The sequence below is a fragment of the Mustelus asterias genome, chromosome 1 (genome assembly GCF_964213995.1).
Source record: "Mustelus asterias chromosome 1, sMusAst1.hap1.1, whole genome shotgun sequence".
Classification (NCBI taxonomy): Eukaryota; Metazoa; Chordata; class Chondrichthyes; order Carcharhiniformes; family Triakidae; genus Mustelus; species Mustelus asterias.
The window spans coordinates 196,330,368-196,344,219 of record NC_135801.1 but is presented as its reverse complement, the minus strand read 5'-3'; the positions used below and the strand labels follow the sequence as shown (position 1 = coordinate 196,344,219).

Genomic DNA, 13,852 nt, shown 5'->3' with positions numbered 1-13,852 from the left:
TTTTAATTTGGAATGGGAAAGGAATCTCAGGGGTGGGGGGGGGGGTGGTTTCTGTCAGAGGCTGTCAGGGTCTCTAATCAATCAGTGCATTGCTATCAGGAAGAATTTGAACAGGAAAACTGTTTTAAATTCTACAATAGATTATTAATCACCCAGAATGTCAGCGAGCAGAGCAACACCACCATCTGCTGGCTGTACATCTAACTGCAACAAGACAGCTGTCCCTCCAACCACCCACTTCCCGAACCACCTCACAGACAATGAGGTCCTCTTCCCAAGTGTAGGTGCTGTCGTAATGCAGGAAATGCTGCAGCCAAACTGTTGCATAGCAAGATCCCACAAGCAGTGAGATGACAATGATGAGGTGAGCTGTGTTTGTTTTCCCAGGGTGTTGGCTGAGCGGGGTACAATCACTCCGGCACATTCATAAAACCATAGAATCCCGACAGTGCAGAAGGAGGCCATTCAGCCCATCGAGTCTGCACTGGCAACAATCCCAGCCAGGCCCTATTCCCATAACCCCACGTATTTACCCCGCTAATCCCTCCAACCTACACATCCCGGGACACTAAGGGGCAATTTAGCATGGCCAATGCACCTAACCTGCACATCTTTGGACTGTGGGAGGAAACTGGAGCACCCGGAGGAAACCCATGCAGACACGGGGAGAATGTGCAGACTCCGCACAGACAGCGACCCAAGCCGGGAATCGAACCCGGGTCCGTGGAGTTGTGAGGCAGCAGTGCTAACCACTGTGCCACCGTGCCATATTCAGGAGAACTCCCTTGCCCTCCCCTCTGCAATCGCAGGCATGGGGTCTTTGACATATGTCCAAGAGGGCAGATGGAGCCCTATGTCTCGTCTGAAAGATCAGCACCTCGGGCAGTGTGGCACCCTCTCAGTGACGCAGTGTGGCGGATAATGGCGGCCAGGTCCATTGCAGAATGTGGAATAGCACGGATGGGATTCCCTCCAGGAGGCTCTGGGACACAGCTGTGATTTCATGGTGGGACTGGCAGGACCTTGGGTGGGAATCCTGCCCTTGCCCCTATTTAGGCTTTTACCCAACAAGCCTCAACCTGCAGGCTGGTGGGCACTGAAGGACAGAGGGAGGGGAACAGAAAAGTCCTCACCCTCGATCTCGGGGGGGGGGGAAGGGCATGTCAATCAGAGGGCTCCTCAGACTGGGGGCATCCTCCCCTAAGGGGCTGGGAGCTCAGGCCCCTCCTCCCCTTCCCGGGACCCCTGGGGGTTACCTGAACGGTGGAGCGGGGACTTCGTCTCAGGCACGACGCTGCAGTACCTCTTCCAGCCATTGCAGCGCTGTGCCTGGAGGGGTTCAAGAGCTGGCAATTGGCTGACATATCTCCATGTTGGGACTTCTCCCCAAGGGCGAAAGGAAACCCTGCCTGGTACCAATCAACTCCCATGCATGGGACATTTTTTAAATTCATTCGTGGGACATGGGTGTCACTGGCTGGGCCAGCATTTATTGCCCATCCCTAGTTGTCTGAAGGCAGTTGAGAGTCAACCACATTGCTGTGGCTCTGGAGTCACATGTAGGCCAGACCAGGTAAGGACAGCAGATTTCCTTCCCAAAGGATATTAGTGAACCAGATGGGTTTTTCCAAAAATCGACAATGGTTTCATGGTCATCAGTAGATTCTTAATTCCAGATATTTTTTATTGAATTCAAATTCCACCATCTGCCGTGGCGGGATTCGAACCCGGGTCCCCAGAACATTAGCAGAGTTTCTGGATTAATAGCCCAGCGATAATACCACTGGGCCATTCCCTCTCCCCTCCTCCACTCATCATTGACTGTTACTGGGCTACAAGTTCCATGGATACTCACTGTCCACTCCTGTCTGTCACTCCCCCACATGTGAGCCTCGGCCCATGAGTATTGGTCAGCTATTCAACACTAGGTTGCTTCATAGCCCATTCCAACACCTCTCCTTTCCCCAACTTGCTTCCCCGGATGGGGACTACACAGGGTCAGACAGAGACAGGTCGACCACACACACACACACACACTATGGGTGTACTACGTGGACTGCAACAGTTCAAGAAGATGGCTCACCAACACTTTTTCAAGAGCAATTAAATTATTTTCACATTCCATAAATTAATTTTAAAAACGTGCTGTTAGGGAGGGAATTGCAGGATTTTGACCCAGCGACAGTGAAGAAACGGCGATATATTTCCAAGTCAGGATGGTGAGAGGCTTGGAGGGGAACTTGCAGGTGGTGGTGTTCCCATGTATCTGCTGCCCTTGTCCTTCTAGATGGGAGTGGTCGTGGGTTTGGAAGGTGCTGCCGAAGGATCTTTAGTGAATTGCTGCAGTGCATCTTGTAGATGGTTACACACTGTTTCCCCCCAGAATCCCTGGCAGATCTATTGGATTGTGTGGAACATTCTGGATTTACAGGCCGCAGTGACGGGACAGGCAAACCCCAGTTGTGATGTTACGTTGCTGAGATGCACTTCACCCATCATCTCTACACCAAGCCTCTGTGCTCTTCAATATTTGCCAAGTTTAATATACACAATTCCCAAACAATTCCCAATCCGAACCACCACCTTTGTGCAGCAGAATTTTACACATATGGTCAGCACAGGGCAGCGACACGAAGGAACCAGCTGTGATTCACATACAAACACCATCAACACTTTACCTTATCGGGTCTAAGGAACCACTCTGTACCTTGGCACTATCCCTTCATCAATCGCATTCCCTGGCTCCTGACACTTAATTACTGATCAAAAACTCAGAGCAGGTACGCCCAAAATATTAAACGCAGTTTTAAAATTGATCACCATCACACCTCATTTCCAAATTGGTTTTGGTTAGATACAGAATAAAGCTCCCTCGATGCTGTCCCCATCAAACACTCCCAGGACAGGTACAGCACGGGGTTAGATACAGAGTAAAGCTCCCTCTACACTGTCCCCCATCAAACACTCCCAGGACAGATACAGCACGGGGTTAGATACAGAGTAAAGCTCCCTCTACATTGTCCCCATCAAACACTCCCAGGACAGATACAGCACGGGGTTAGATACAGAGTAAAGCTCCCTCTACACTGTCCCCATCAAACACTCCCAGGACAGGTACAGCACGGGGTTAGATACAGAGTAAAGCTCCCTCTACACTGTCCCCATCAAACACTCCCAGGACAGGTACAGCACGGGGTTAGATACAGAGTAAAGCTCCCTCTACACTGTCCCCATCAAACACTCCCAGGACAGATACAGCACGGGGTTAGATACAGAGTAAAGCTCCCTCTACATTGTCCCCATCAAACACTCCCAGGACAGGTACAGCACAGGGTTAGATACAGAGTAAAGCTCCCTCTACACTGTCCCCATCAAACACTCCCAGGACAGGTACAGCACGGGGTTAGATACAGAGTAAAGCTCCCTCTACACTGTCCCCATCAAACACTCCCAGGACAGGTACAGCACGGGGTTAGATACAGAGTAAAGCTCCCTCTACACTGTCCCCATCAAACACTCCCAGGACAGGTACAGCACGGGGTTAGATACAGAGTGAAAATGATGGACTGTAAGGTATTGACAGAATTCCTATTGTTGAGTGACCCTTGAGCTGCTGATTGCGAACAGTTGGATAGATTCTCTTGTTGAGCTTTGACAGGGTTGGAATGGGCAGTCATGTTCAGTTTGTTGTGAGTCCCGGGTCTCCAGTCGGAGATATTGGGGAACTGAAAACCACTATCACAAAATAATTGTTTGAAAGCTGCAGTGCAGAACTGAAAGGTCAGAGGTCAGCACTGTCCAATCCGTTTGCTGCGATTGTGTCGGCCAATCTGCTTTGTCGTTTCTGAGCCGAATGGAGTTAGTAAAATGCGATGGGCTCCGTCAGGGAGCAGTGTCCCCCCCCCCCCCCCCCCCCCCCGCCGGTCCTCACGCTACTGGTGGCCCGGTGTTCTGGAACCATCCACCTCACAGATGTCGTACCAGCGCTCAGCAACGCGGCCCTGAGGGAGGAGGCCATTGAGGGGCAGCGAGGCGTTTCCCTCACGGTCTCGCTCATTGATGACTCTCCAATACATGGTGTCCTTGAAGACAAACACGGTGGCGTGCGTGTAGGAGTAATAAACGGCGTCCAGGTTCCCCAGTGGGTGGTTGCCCTTGACGACAGGCGGGAACACGTCCACAATCTTCTTGGGATATCCGGGCACCGTGCTGTTCAGATCAACGCTAAACGCGGTCACCTGCCGAGTACAACAGAGCGGATAAAGATTCACACCTCCCCTGCCCAGACCAGCGACAGACTGGATAAACCCTCTCAGCACCCCCACCATGAACTGCCTCACCGTCAACCGCCCCCGCCTGCTACCGTCACCTCCACTGTCACCCCCCCACCACCGTCACCCCCCACCACTGTCATCCCCCACCGCCCCACCGTCACCCCCCCACTGTCACCCCCCACCTCCCCCACCGTGAACTGCCCCACTGTCAACCCATCACTGTCACCCCCCCACTGTCATCCCCACCCCTCCCACTGTCACCCCCCCACTCCCACTTTCACCCCCCCACCGTCACCCCCCCACCCACTGTCACCCCCCCACCGTGAACTCCCCCATCGTCAACCCCCCTCACCCACCGTCAGCCCCCTCCCCCCAGCATCACTCCCCCTGCCTCCCACCATTAACCCCCACTGTAATCCCCCCACCATCACCCAAATAACCCCTCCCACCTCCCCCAGCACCAATCGCCCCAGCGTCACCGTCCCACTATCACCCACTCAGCACCCACTCCCCAGCGTCACCCCCCCACTGTCGTCATCAACCCCCCCCCCCCCCCCCACCGACACCCCCCCCCCCCCACCCCAGCACCCCACCACCGGCAACCCTCACAACCCCGTCATCTTCTCCTGCCCTCATAATCCTGCTCACATTATATATTAATGATCTGGACGAGGGAACTGAATGTATTATCTCCAAATTTGCAGATGATACAAAGTTGGGTGGGAGGGTGAGTTGTGAGGAGGATGCAGAGATGCTTCAGTGTGATTTGAACAGGCTGAGTGTGTGGGTATCTGCATGGCAGATGCAGTAAAATGTGGATAAATGTGAGGTTATCCACTTCAGTAGCAATAATAGGAAGACTGGGTATTACTTGAATGGGTGTAAATTGAGAGAGGTGGATACTCAACAAGACATTGGAATCCTTGTGCATCAGTCGCTGAAAGTAAGCGCGCAGGTACAGCAGGCAGTAAAGAAGGCAAATGGTATGTTGGCCTTCACAGCGAGGGGATTTGAGTATAGGGATAGGGATGTTTTGCTGTAATTGTATAGGGCGCTGGAGTACTGTGTGCAGTTTTGGTGTCCTTATCTGAGGAAGGATGTCCTTGCTATAGAGGGAGTACAGCAAAGGTTTACCAGGCTGATTCCCGGGATGGCAGGCCTGTCATATGAGGAGAGACTAAGTCAGTTAGGATTACATTCACTGGAGTTTAGAAGAGTGAGAGGGGATCTCATAGAAACTTATAAAATTCTAACAGGGTTAGACAGGGTAGATTCAGAAAGAATGTTCCCAATGGTGGGGGAATCCAGACCTAGGGGTCATAGTTTGAGGATATGGGGTAAACCTTTTAGAACTGAGGTGAGGAGAAATTTCTTCACCCAGAGGGTGGTGAATGTGTGGAATTCACTCCCACAGAAAGTAGTTGAGGTCAAAACATTGTCTGATTTCAAGAAGAAATTAGATATCGCTCTTGGGGCCAAAGGGATCAAGGGATATGGGGGGAAGGGGGATTCAGGATATTGAATTTGATGATCAGCCATGATCAAAATGAATGGCAGAGCAGGTTCGGAGGGCCGAATGGCCTCCTCCTGCTTCTAGTTTCTATGTTTCTACTCTCCTACCTTCATAACCTCCCCAACAATGAAACCCTTCACCCTAACATACCTCAGGAGCTGATACCTTGGATAGAGCACATTCAATATGCTCAGTGATGGAGAGGGAGATTGGTCACATAGACTAGATACAATGGCTATAACTCGTGTTCACTCTGTATCTAACCCGGTGCTGTACCTGTCCTGGAGTGTTTGATGGGGGCAGTGTAGAGGGAGCTTTACTCTGTATCTAACCCGGTGTTGTACCTGTCCTGGAGTGTTTGATGGGGACAGTGTAGAGGGAGCTTTACTCTGTATCTAACCCCGTGCTGTACCTGTCCTGGGAGTGTTTGATGGGGACAGTGTAGAGGGAGCTTTACTCTGTATCTAACCCCGTGCTGTACCTGTCCTGGGAGTGTTTGATGGGGACAGTGTAGAGGGAGCTTTACTCTGTATCTAACCCTGTGCTGTACCTGTCCTGGGAATGCTCTGAGCTCCTTCATCCCTCATCACTGGTGTTCTGTATGTAACAAATGTTTGGAAGTGTTGATAACCAGTGTAATGAACAGCATTGGCTGGCTGAGTGAACAGGGTTGAAGATGATTGGAGTTGGGAGTTAGAGATGACTGATACTCACATTGAAGCCTTTGAAGAAGTAGACACAATGATCCCTTTTGTCAAAGTAGATAGCGTCGATAGGGCCGTCAATGCCTGGGAAACCGTGGGAGATGGATCGAGGGTAGCGGTTACCCTGAGGGTCGTCAGTATAAATCCTGTCATTATCATTGTCGTACTGCCAGTACATGGTGCCTATGAGCAGAATGAGAGAGCACCGTAAGCTCCTTTCAGACAACCACCAGTTCATAAAAACTGTCTGGGACTTCATCCCAACAATCCAAGTCTCTGCTCCAATTCACTTCAATATCTGTTCACAAACTCAGGTTCAAAGGGACATGGGCAGAAGACATGGGGTTACACTGAGGCCAGAGAACAGACACAGGCCATTTGGCCCATCGGATCTTTGCTCTAATTTATATACTAGGTGAGCATCCTCTCAACCCTCTTAGCTCACCAAATGATGCCACCATTTAACTTATCAAGACTTAGAATCATCGAATCATACAGTGCAGAAGACTCTTCGGCCCATCACGTCTCCACTGACGAATTAGAAACAACTGAACTCTCATCTAATTCTAATTCTAAGGACTTTAACCTGGTGTTGTTAAACTTCTTACTAATTCTATCTGCCAGCACTTGGCCCATAGCCCTGAATGTTATGAAGCGCCAAGTGCTCATCCAGATACCTTTTAAAGGATGTGAGGGATCCCGCCTCCACCACCCTCCCAGGCAGCGCATTCCAGACCTTCACCACCCTCTGCGTGAAAGGTTTTTCCTCACATTCCCCCTAAACCCCTATCCCTCACCTTGAACCTATGTTCCCTTGTGACTGACTCTTCAACTAAGGGGAACAGCTGCTCCCTATCCACCCTGTCCATGTCCCTCATAATCTTTACACCTCGATCAGGTCTCCCCTCAGTCTTCTCTGCTCCAATGAAAACAACCCAAGCTTATCCAACCTCTCTTTATAACTTAAATGTTCCCCCCCAGGCAGCATCCTGGTGAATCTCCTCTGCACCCCCTCCAGTGCAATCACATCCTTCCTATAATGTGGCGACCAGAACTGCACACAGTGCTCCAGCTGTGGCCTCACCAAAGTTCTATACAACTCCCAACGTGACCTCTCTGTTTTTGTAAGCTCGGCCTTGCTTGATGAAGACAAGTGTCCCATCTGCCTTTTTCACCACCCTATTAACCTGCCTTTCTGCTTTCAGAGATCTATGGACAAACACGCCAAGGTCCCTTTGTTCTACAGAACTTCCCAGTGTCCTACCATTCACTGAATACTTCCTTGTCAAATTACTCCTTCCAGGGTGCATCACCTCACATTTTTCAGGGTTAAATTCCATCTGCCACTTATCCGCCCATTTGACCATCTCGTCGATATCTTACTGTAACCCAAGACACTCAACCTCACGGTTAACCACCCGGCCAATCTTTGTGTCATCGGCAAACTTACTGATCCTACCCCACACATAGTCATCTATGTCATTTATATAAATGATGAACAATAGGGGGCCCAGCACGGATCCCTGTGGTACGCCACTGGTCACTGGCCTCCAGTCACTAAAGCAGCCTTCTGTCATCACCCTCTGTCTCTTATAACTGAGCCAATTTTGAATCCACTTTATCAAATTATCCTGTATCCCATGTACATTTACCTTCTTTATAAGTCTCCCATGTGGGACCTTGTCAGAGGCTTTGCTGAAATCCATATAAACTACATCGACTGCACTCCCCTCATCTACACACCTGGTCACCTCCTCAAAAAATTCAATCAGATTTGTTAGGCATGACCTCCCTTTGATGAAGCCATGCCAACTATCTTTGATCGTGCTTTGCCTCTCCAAGTGGAGATAGTAGACTTGCAAAGAGTGAATCAGCTCATCCCGCTCTCTGCCTCTTTCCCATATCCCATTGAGGGTGGCACGGTGGCACAGTGGCTAGCACTGCTGCCTCACAGTGCCAGGGACCTGGGCTCAATTCCCGGCTTGGGTCACCGTCTGTGCGGAGTTTGCATATTCTCCCCGTGTCTGCGTGGGTTTCCTCCAGGTGTTCTGGTTTCCTCCCACAGTCTGAAAGACGTGCTGGTTAGGGTGCATTGGCCATGCTAAATTCTCCCTCAGTGTACCTGAACAGGCGCTGGAGTGTGGCGACTAGGGGATTTTCACAGTAACTTCATTGCAGTGTCAATGTAAGCCAACTTGTGACACTAATAAATAAACTTGCTCTGCCCAGAATTGTTTGTTGAAGGTTGCTGCTAAGCCCACATTCACCACACTAGCAGACATCATAGAATCCCGACAGTGCAGAAGGAGGCCATTTGGCCCATCGAGTCTGCACCGACCACAATCCCACCCAGGCCCTATTCCCGTCACCCCACATATTTACCCTGCTAATGCATGGCCAATCAACATGGGGACATAGCACCTTCGGGGCAAAGACATTTAGGAGCAGGAATAGACCATTCGGTCCATCGAGCCTGCTCCACCATTCAATAAGATCATGGCTGATTGGGTTATGGTTTCAGCTCCACCTGACTCCCTTGTTGATCAGAAATCTGTGTATCTCGGTCCTGAATGTATTCAGTGGGTCAGCCCCCACTGCTCTCCAGGGGGGAGAATTCCACAAACTAACACCCTCTGAGAGAAAGAAACTGGCTAATTACATGAATCGCGATCTGGAAGATAAACCGAGAGGAAATGTTTACAAATCCCACCGTGGCTGTGTGAGAATTTAGAAATATAATCCATAATATAATTGATCAATGGAACTGGCAGATTATGAGCTAAATCCCCTTTTATTCAGTACTATTCTTCAGAGTAGGAAAGCTCATGTCCTTGTAACTCCAGTCCCCACTCAATGACAGTCTGAACAGCCCTGTGAAGTGGTCGAGTGCCAATCTCATAGAATCCTACAGTGCAGAAGGAGGCCATTTGGCCCATCGAGTCTGCACCAACCCAGGCCCTATCCCATAACTCATGCATTTACGCTAGCTAGCCCCCATGACACTAAGGGGCAATTTAGCACGGCCAATCCACCTAAACCGCACATCTTTGGACTGTGGGAGGAAACCGGAGCACCCGGAGGAAACCCACGCAGACACGGGGAGAACGTGCAGACTCCACACAGACAGTGACCTGAGCCGGGAATCGAACCCGGGTCCCTGGCGCTGTGAGGCAGCAGTGCTAACCCACTGTGCCACCTCAGTTGTTTTAAAAACTTCTCAGGACAGCTCGGGATGAACAATAAATAGTGAAGATATTTCCCTTCAAATTGTTTAAAGGGATAATTCTGTTGGAATGATCATATCGAGGAACACTCCACAGAATCACAGGAATGTTACAGTGCAGAAGGAGGCCATTTGGCCCATCGTGTCTGCACTGGCTCTCCAGATGAGCATTATGACCAAATGAATTTACCAGGATGTTGCCTGGTATGGAGGGCATTAGCTATGAGGAGAGGTTGGAGAAACTTGGTTTGTTCTCACTGGAGCGACGGAGGTTGAGGGGAGACCTGATAAAAGTCTATAAGATTATACAGGGCATGGACAAAGTGGATAGTCAGAAGCTTTTTCCCAGGGTGGAAGAGTCAATGACTAGGGGGCACAGGTTTAAGGTGCGAGGGGCAAGGTTTACACGGTGGTGGGTGCCTGGAACTCGCTGCCAGGGGAGGTAGTGGAAGCAGATACGATAGTGACTTTTAAGGGGCATCTTGATAAATACATGAATAGGATGGGAACAGAGGGAAATGGTCCCCGGAAGGGTAGGGGTTTTAGTTCAGACGGGCAGCATGGTCGGTGCAGGCTTGGAGGGCGTGTCCCTGTTCTTTGTTCTAGTGCCATTCCCCTGCCTGTTCCCCGTACCCCTGCATATTGTTTCTACTTAAATAATCATCTTGAATGCCTCGATTGAACCTGCCGCCCCCGCATTTCCAGGCAGAGTATTCCAGACTCGCTGTGTGAAAAGCTTTTTTCCCGCACATTTTTATTATTAATTAGTGGGATATGGGCGTCGCTGGCTAGACCAGCATTTCTTGCCCATCCCTAGTTGCCCTTGGAGGGCAGTTGAGAGTCAACCACATTGCTGTGGCTCTGGAGTCACAAGTAGGCCAGACCGGGTAAGGACAGCAGATTTCCTTCCCTAAAGGACATTAGTGACCCAGATGGGTTTTTCCGACAATTGGCAATGGTTTCATGGTCATCAGTAGATTCTTAATTCCAGATTTTTTTTATTGAATTCAAATTCCACCATCTGCCGTGGCGGGATTCGAACCTGGGTCCCCAGAGCATTAATTGAGTTTCTGGATTAATAATCTAGCGATAATACCACGAGACCATCACCAACCCTTATCACATTTGCTTCTTTTACTGATCAGTTTAAATCCATGCCTCTCATTCTCAATCCTTTTCCGAGCGGGAAGTTTTTCCCTGTCCTCTCTGTCCAACTCCCCTCACCTCCATCACAGGAACTCACACACTTTCCTTCGAAATTCTCTTCGGCTTAAAGAGGGAATTCTGGCCCCTGAACATAAATCCAGTGATTTACTTCTTTAACCTTCATTGTTCATGCCCCTTCCCCCTCCCCCCGTCCCTCCCCCTCCAGAACCTTCTAGATCCCTCAGAGATTTTGGAGCATTCGAGACGCCCAGGTCAGAAGGCTGAATAGCTTCACCTTTAAAGAAGAGGGTTACATCTTTATTCCAGGTCCAGACGTGAACAAAGCCGTCAATGTCAGAGGAAGGGAGACCCCTCCAGCCCACCACTAACGGGATGGGGTCTCCATACCGCGTCCTGTTGAAGCGGTTCTCGTACATCCAGTACCAACCGCGTCGCAAGAAGTAGGTGTTGAAACGATACGTGACTTCCCCAAACTCGTTCTCCTCTCGGCGCACCCAGTCAAACACCGTGTTAAAGCTGCCTTCGCAGACCCCTGATGAAGCAGGAAACACAAGGAGATAGTTCAGTTCATTGCTGCCCAGTGCCCCTACAGAATAACTCGTGACCGCTTGGAGTCTTTTTGGATTTATTTGATCCTATGTTGAAGGAGCTGGCTAATTTACTCCCAGGCCATCCTCAGTCAGGCCTTCCAACCATTGCTAGCACTAACGGAAGAAGCTTGACACCATCCAGAACAGTTTATCAGCACCCCATTCATCACATTCAACATCCACTCCCTTCCTCACTTACGCACAGTGCCGGCAGTGTGTACTATCTACAAGATGCTTAAGGTTCCTTAGGCAGCACCTCCCAAATCCCCCCACAACCACTTCCATCGAGAAGGACAAGGGCAGCAGATACCTGGAAACTCCACCACCTGGAAATTCCCCTCCAAGTCACTCACCATCCTGAATTGGAAATATATCGCCGTTTCTTCACTGTCGCTGGGTCAAAATCCTGGAACTCCCTCCCTAACAGCACGGTGGGTCTACCTACACCACATGCACATTTGTTTTCATGTTTTCTTGGGATAGGCTGTTGCTGGTGGGACCAGAATGCATTGCCCGCCCTGAATAGTTCCATGTCAGGGCAGCACGGTGGCACAGTGGTTAGCACTGCTGCCTCACACGCCAGGGATCCGGGTTCGATTCCCGGCTTGTGTCACTGTCCGTGTGGAATCTGCACGTTCTCCCCGTGTCTGTGTGGGTTTCCTCCGGGTGCTCCGGTTTCCTCTCACAGTCCGAAAAATGTGCTGGTTAGGTGCATTGGCCATGTTAAATTCTCCCTCAGTGTACCCGAACAGGAGTGTGGTGACTAGGAGATTTTCACAATAACTTCATTGCAGTGTTAATATAAGCCTACTTGTGACATTAATAAATAAATGAACTTTAAGTCTGGATGTTTCGTCGGCTTGGATAGAAACCCGGAGGTGGTGTTCTCCCAAAGCAACTGCTACCAGAGGGGCTGAATGGCCTGCTTCAGTACTTTTGTATTCATTCCTGGGACATGGGTGTTGCTGGCTGACCAGCATTTATTGTCCATCCCTAGTTGCCCTTGAGAAGGTGGTGGTGAGCTGCCTTCTTGAATCGCTGCAGTCCATGTTCTGTGGGTTGACCCACAATGCCGTTAGGGAGGGAATTCCAGGATTTTGACTCAGCGACAGTGAAGGAACAGCGATCTTAGAAATCTTAGAAACCCTACAGCACAGAAAGAGGCCATTCTGCCCATCGAGTCTGCACTGACCACAGTCCCACCCAGGCCCTATCCCCAAATCCCTACATATTTACCAACTAATCCCTCTAACCTACGCATCCCAGGACACTAAGGGCAATTTTAGCATGGCCAATCAACCTAACCTGCACATTTTTGGACTGTGGGAGGAAACCGGAGCACCCGGAGGAAACCCACGCAGACACGAGGAGAATGTGCAGACTCCACACAGACAGTGACCTGAGCCGGGAATCGAACCCAGGTCCCTGGAGCTGTGAAGCAGCAGTGCGAACCACTGTGCTACCGTGCCGCCTCGGGATATATTTCCAAGTCAGGATGGTGAGGGGCTTGAAGGAGAACTTGCAGATGGTGGTGTTCCCATGTATCTGCTGTCCTTGTCCTTCTAGATGGAAGTGGTCGTGGCTTTGGAAGGTGCTGTCTAAGGATCTTTGGTGAATTGCTGCAGTGCATCTTGTAGATAGCACACACTGCTGCTACTGAGCGTCGGTGGTGGAGGGAGTGAATGTTTGTAGATATGGTGCCAGTCAAGTGGCTGCTTTGTCCTGGATGGTGTTGAGCTTCTTGAGTGTTGTTGGAGCTGCACCCATCCAGGCAAGTGGGGAGTATTCCATCACACTCCTGTCTTGTGTCTTGTAGATGGTGGATCGCCTCTATTATGAGAGGCATGGACAGAGTGGATAGTCAGAAGCTTTTTCCCAGGATGGAAGAGTCAATTACTAGGGGGCTCAGGTTTAAGGTGCGAGGGGCAAGGTTTAAAGGAGATGTATGGGCAAGTTTTTTACACAGAGGGTGGTGGGTGCCTGGAACCCGCTGCCGGGGGAGGTAGTGGAAGCAGATACGAAAGGGGCGTCTTGACAAATACATAGGACGGGAATAGAGGGATATGGTCCCCGGAAGGGTAGGGGGTTTTAGTTCAGTCGGGCAGCATGGTCGGTGCAGGCTTGGAGGGCCGAAGGGCCTGTTCCTGTGCTGTAATTTTCTTTGTTCTTTGAGTCAGAAGGTGAGCTACTCGCCGCATATGTTTGTCCTTCGAGGTGGCAGAGTTTGCAGGTTTGGAAGGTGCTGTCAAAGCAGCCTCGGTGAATTACGGCAGCGGTTCATGAAGGCGGCTCGCCACCATCCTTCTCAGGGGCAATTAGGGAGTCGGCACTGGCCTAACCAGACACACCCACATCCTGTGAATGAATGAAAAGTTATCAGT

The 13,852-nt window shown here is 50.4% G+C and overlaps 1 protein-coding gene across 1 annotated transcript in view; it reads right to left on the bottom strand.

Moving 5' to 3' along the window:
- Positions 1-3,932: 3,932 nt before the first annotated feature.
- The window catches only part of LOC144505415 (matrix metalloproteinase-21-like), a 30,527-nt gene continuing 20,607 nt past the window's right edge, over positions 3,933-13,852 (bottom strand). The window contains exons 5-7 of the mRNA XM_078231551.1: positions 11,156-11,413; positions 6,502-6,674; positions 3,933-4,238 (exon numbers count right to left, since the gene is read on the bottom strand). Coding sequence (XP_078087677.1) covers positions 3,933-4,238; positions 6,502-6,674; positions 11,156-11,413 — 737 coding nt within the window. The remainder of the gene's footprint in view (positions 4,239-6,501; positions 6,675-11,155; positions 11,414-13,852) is intronic.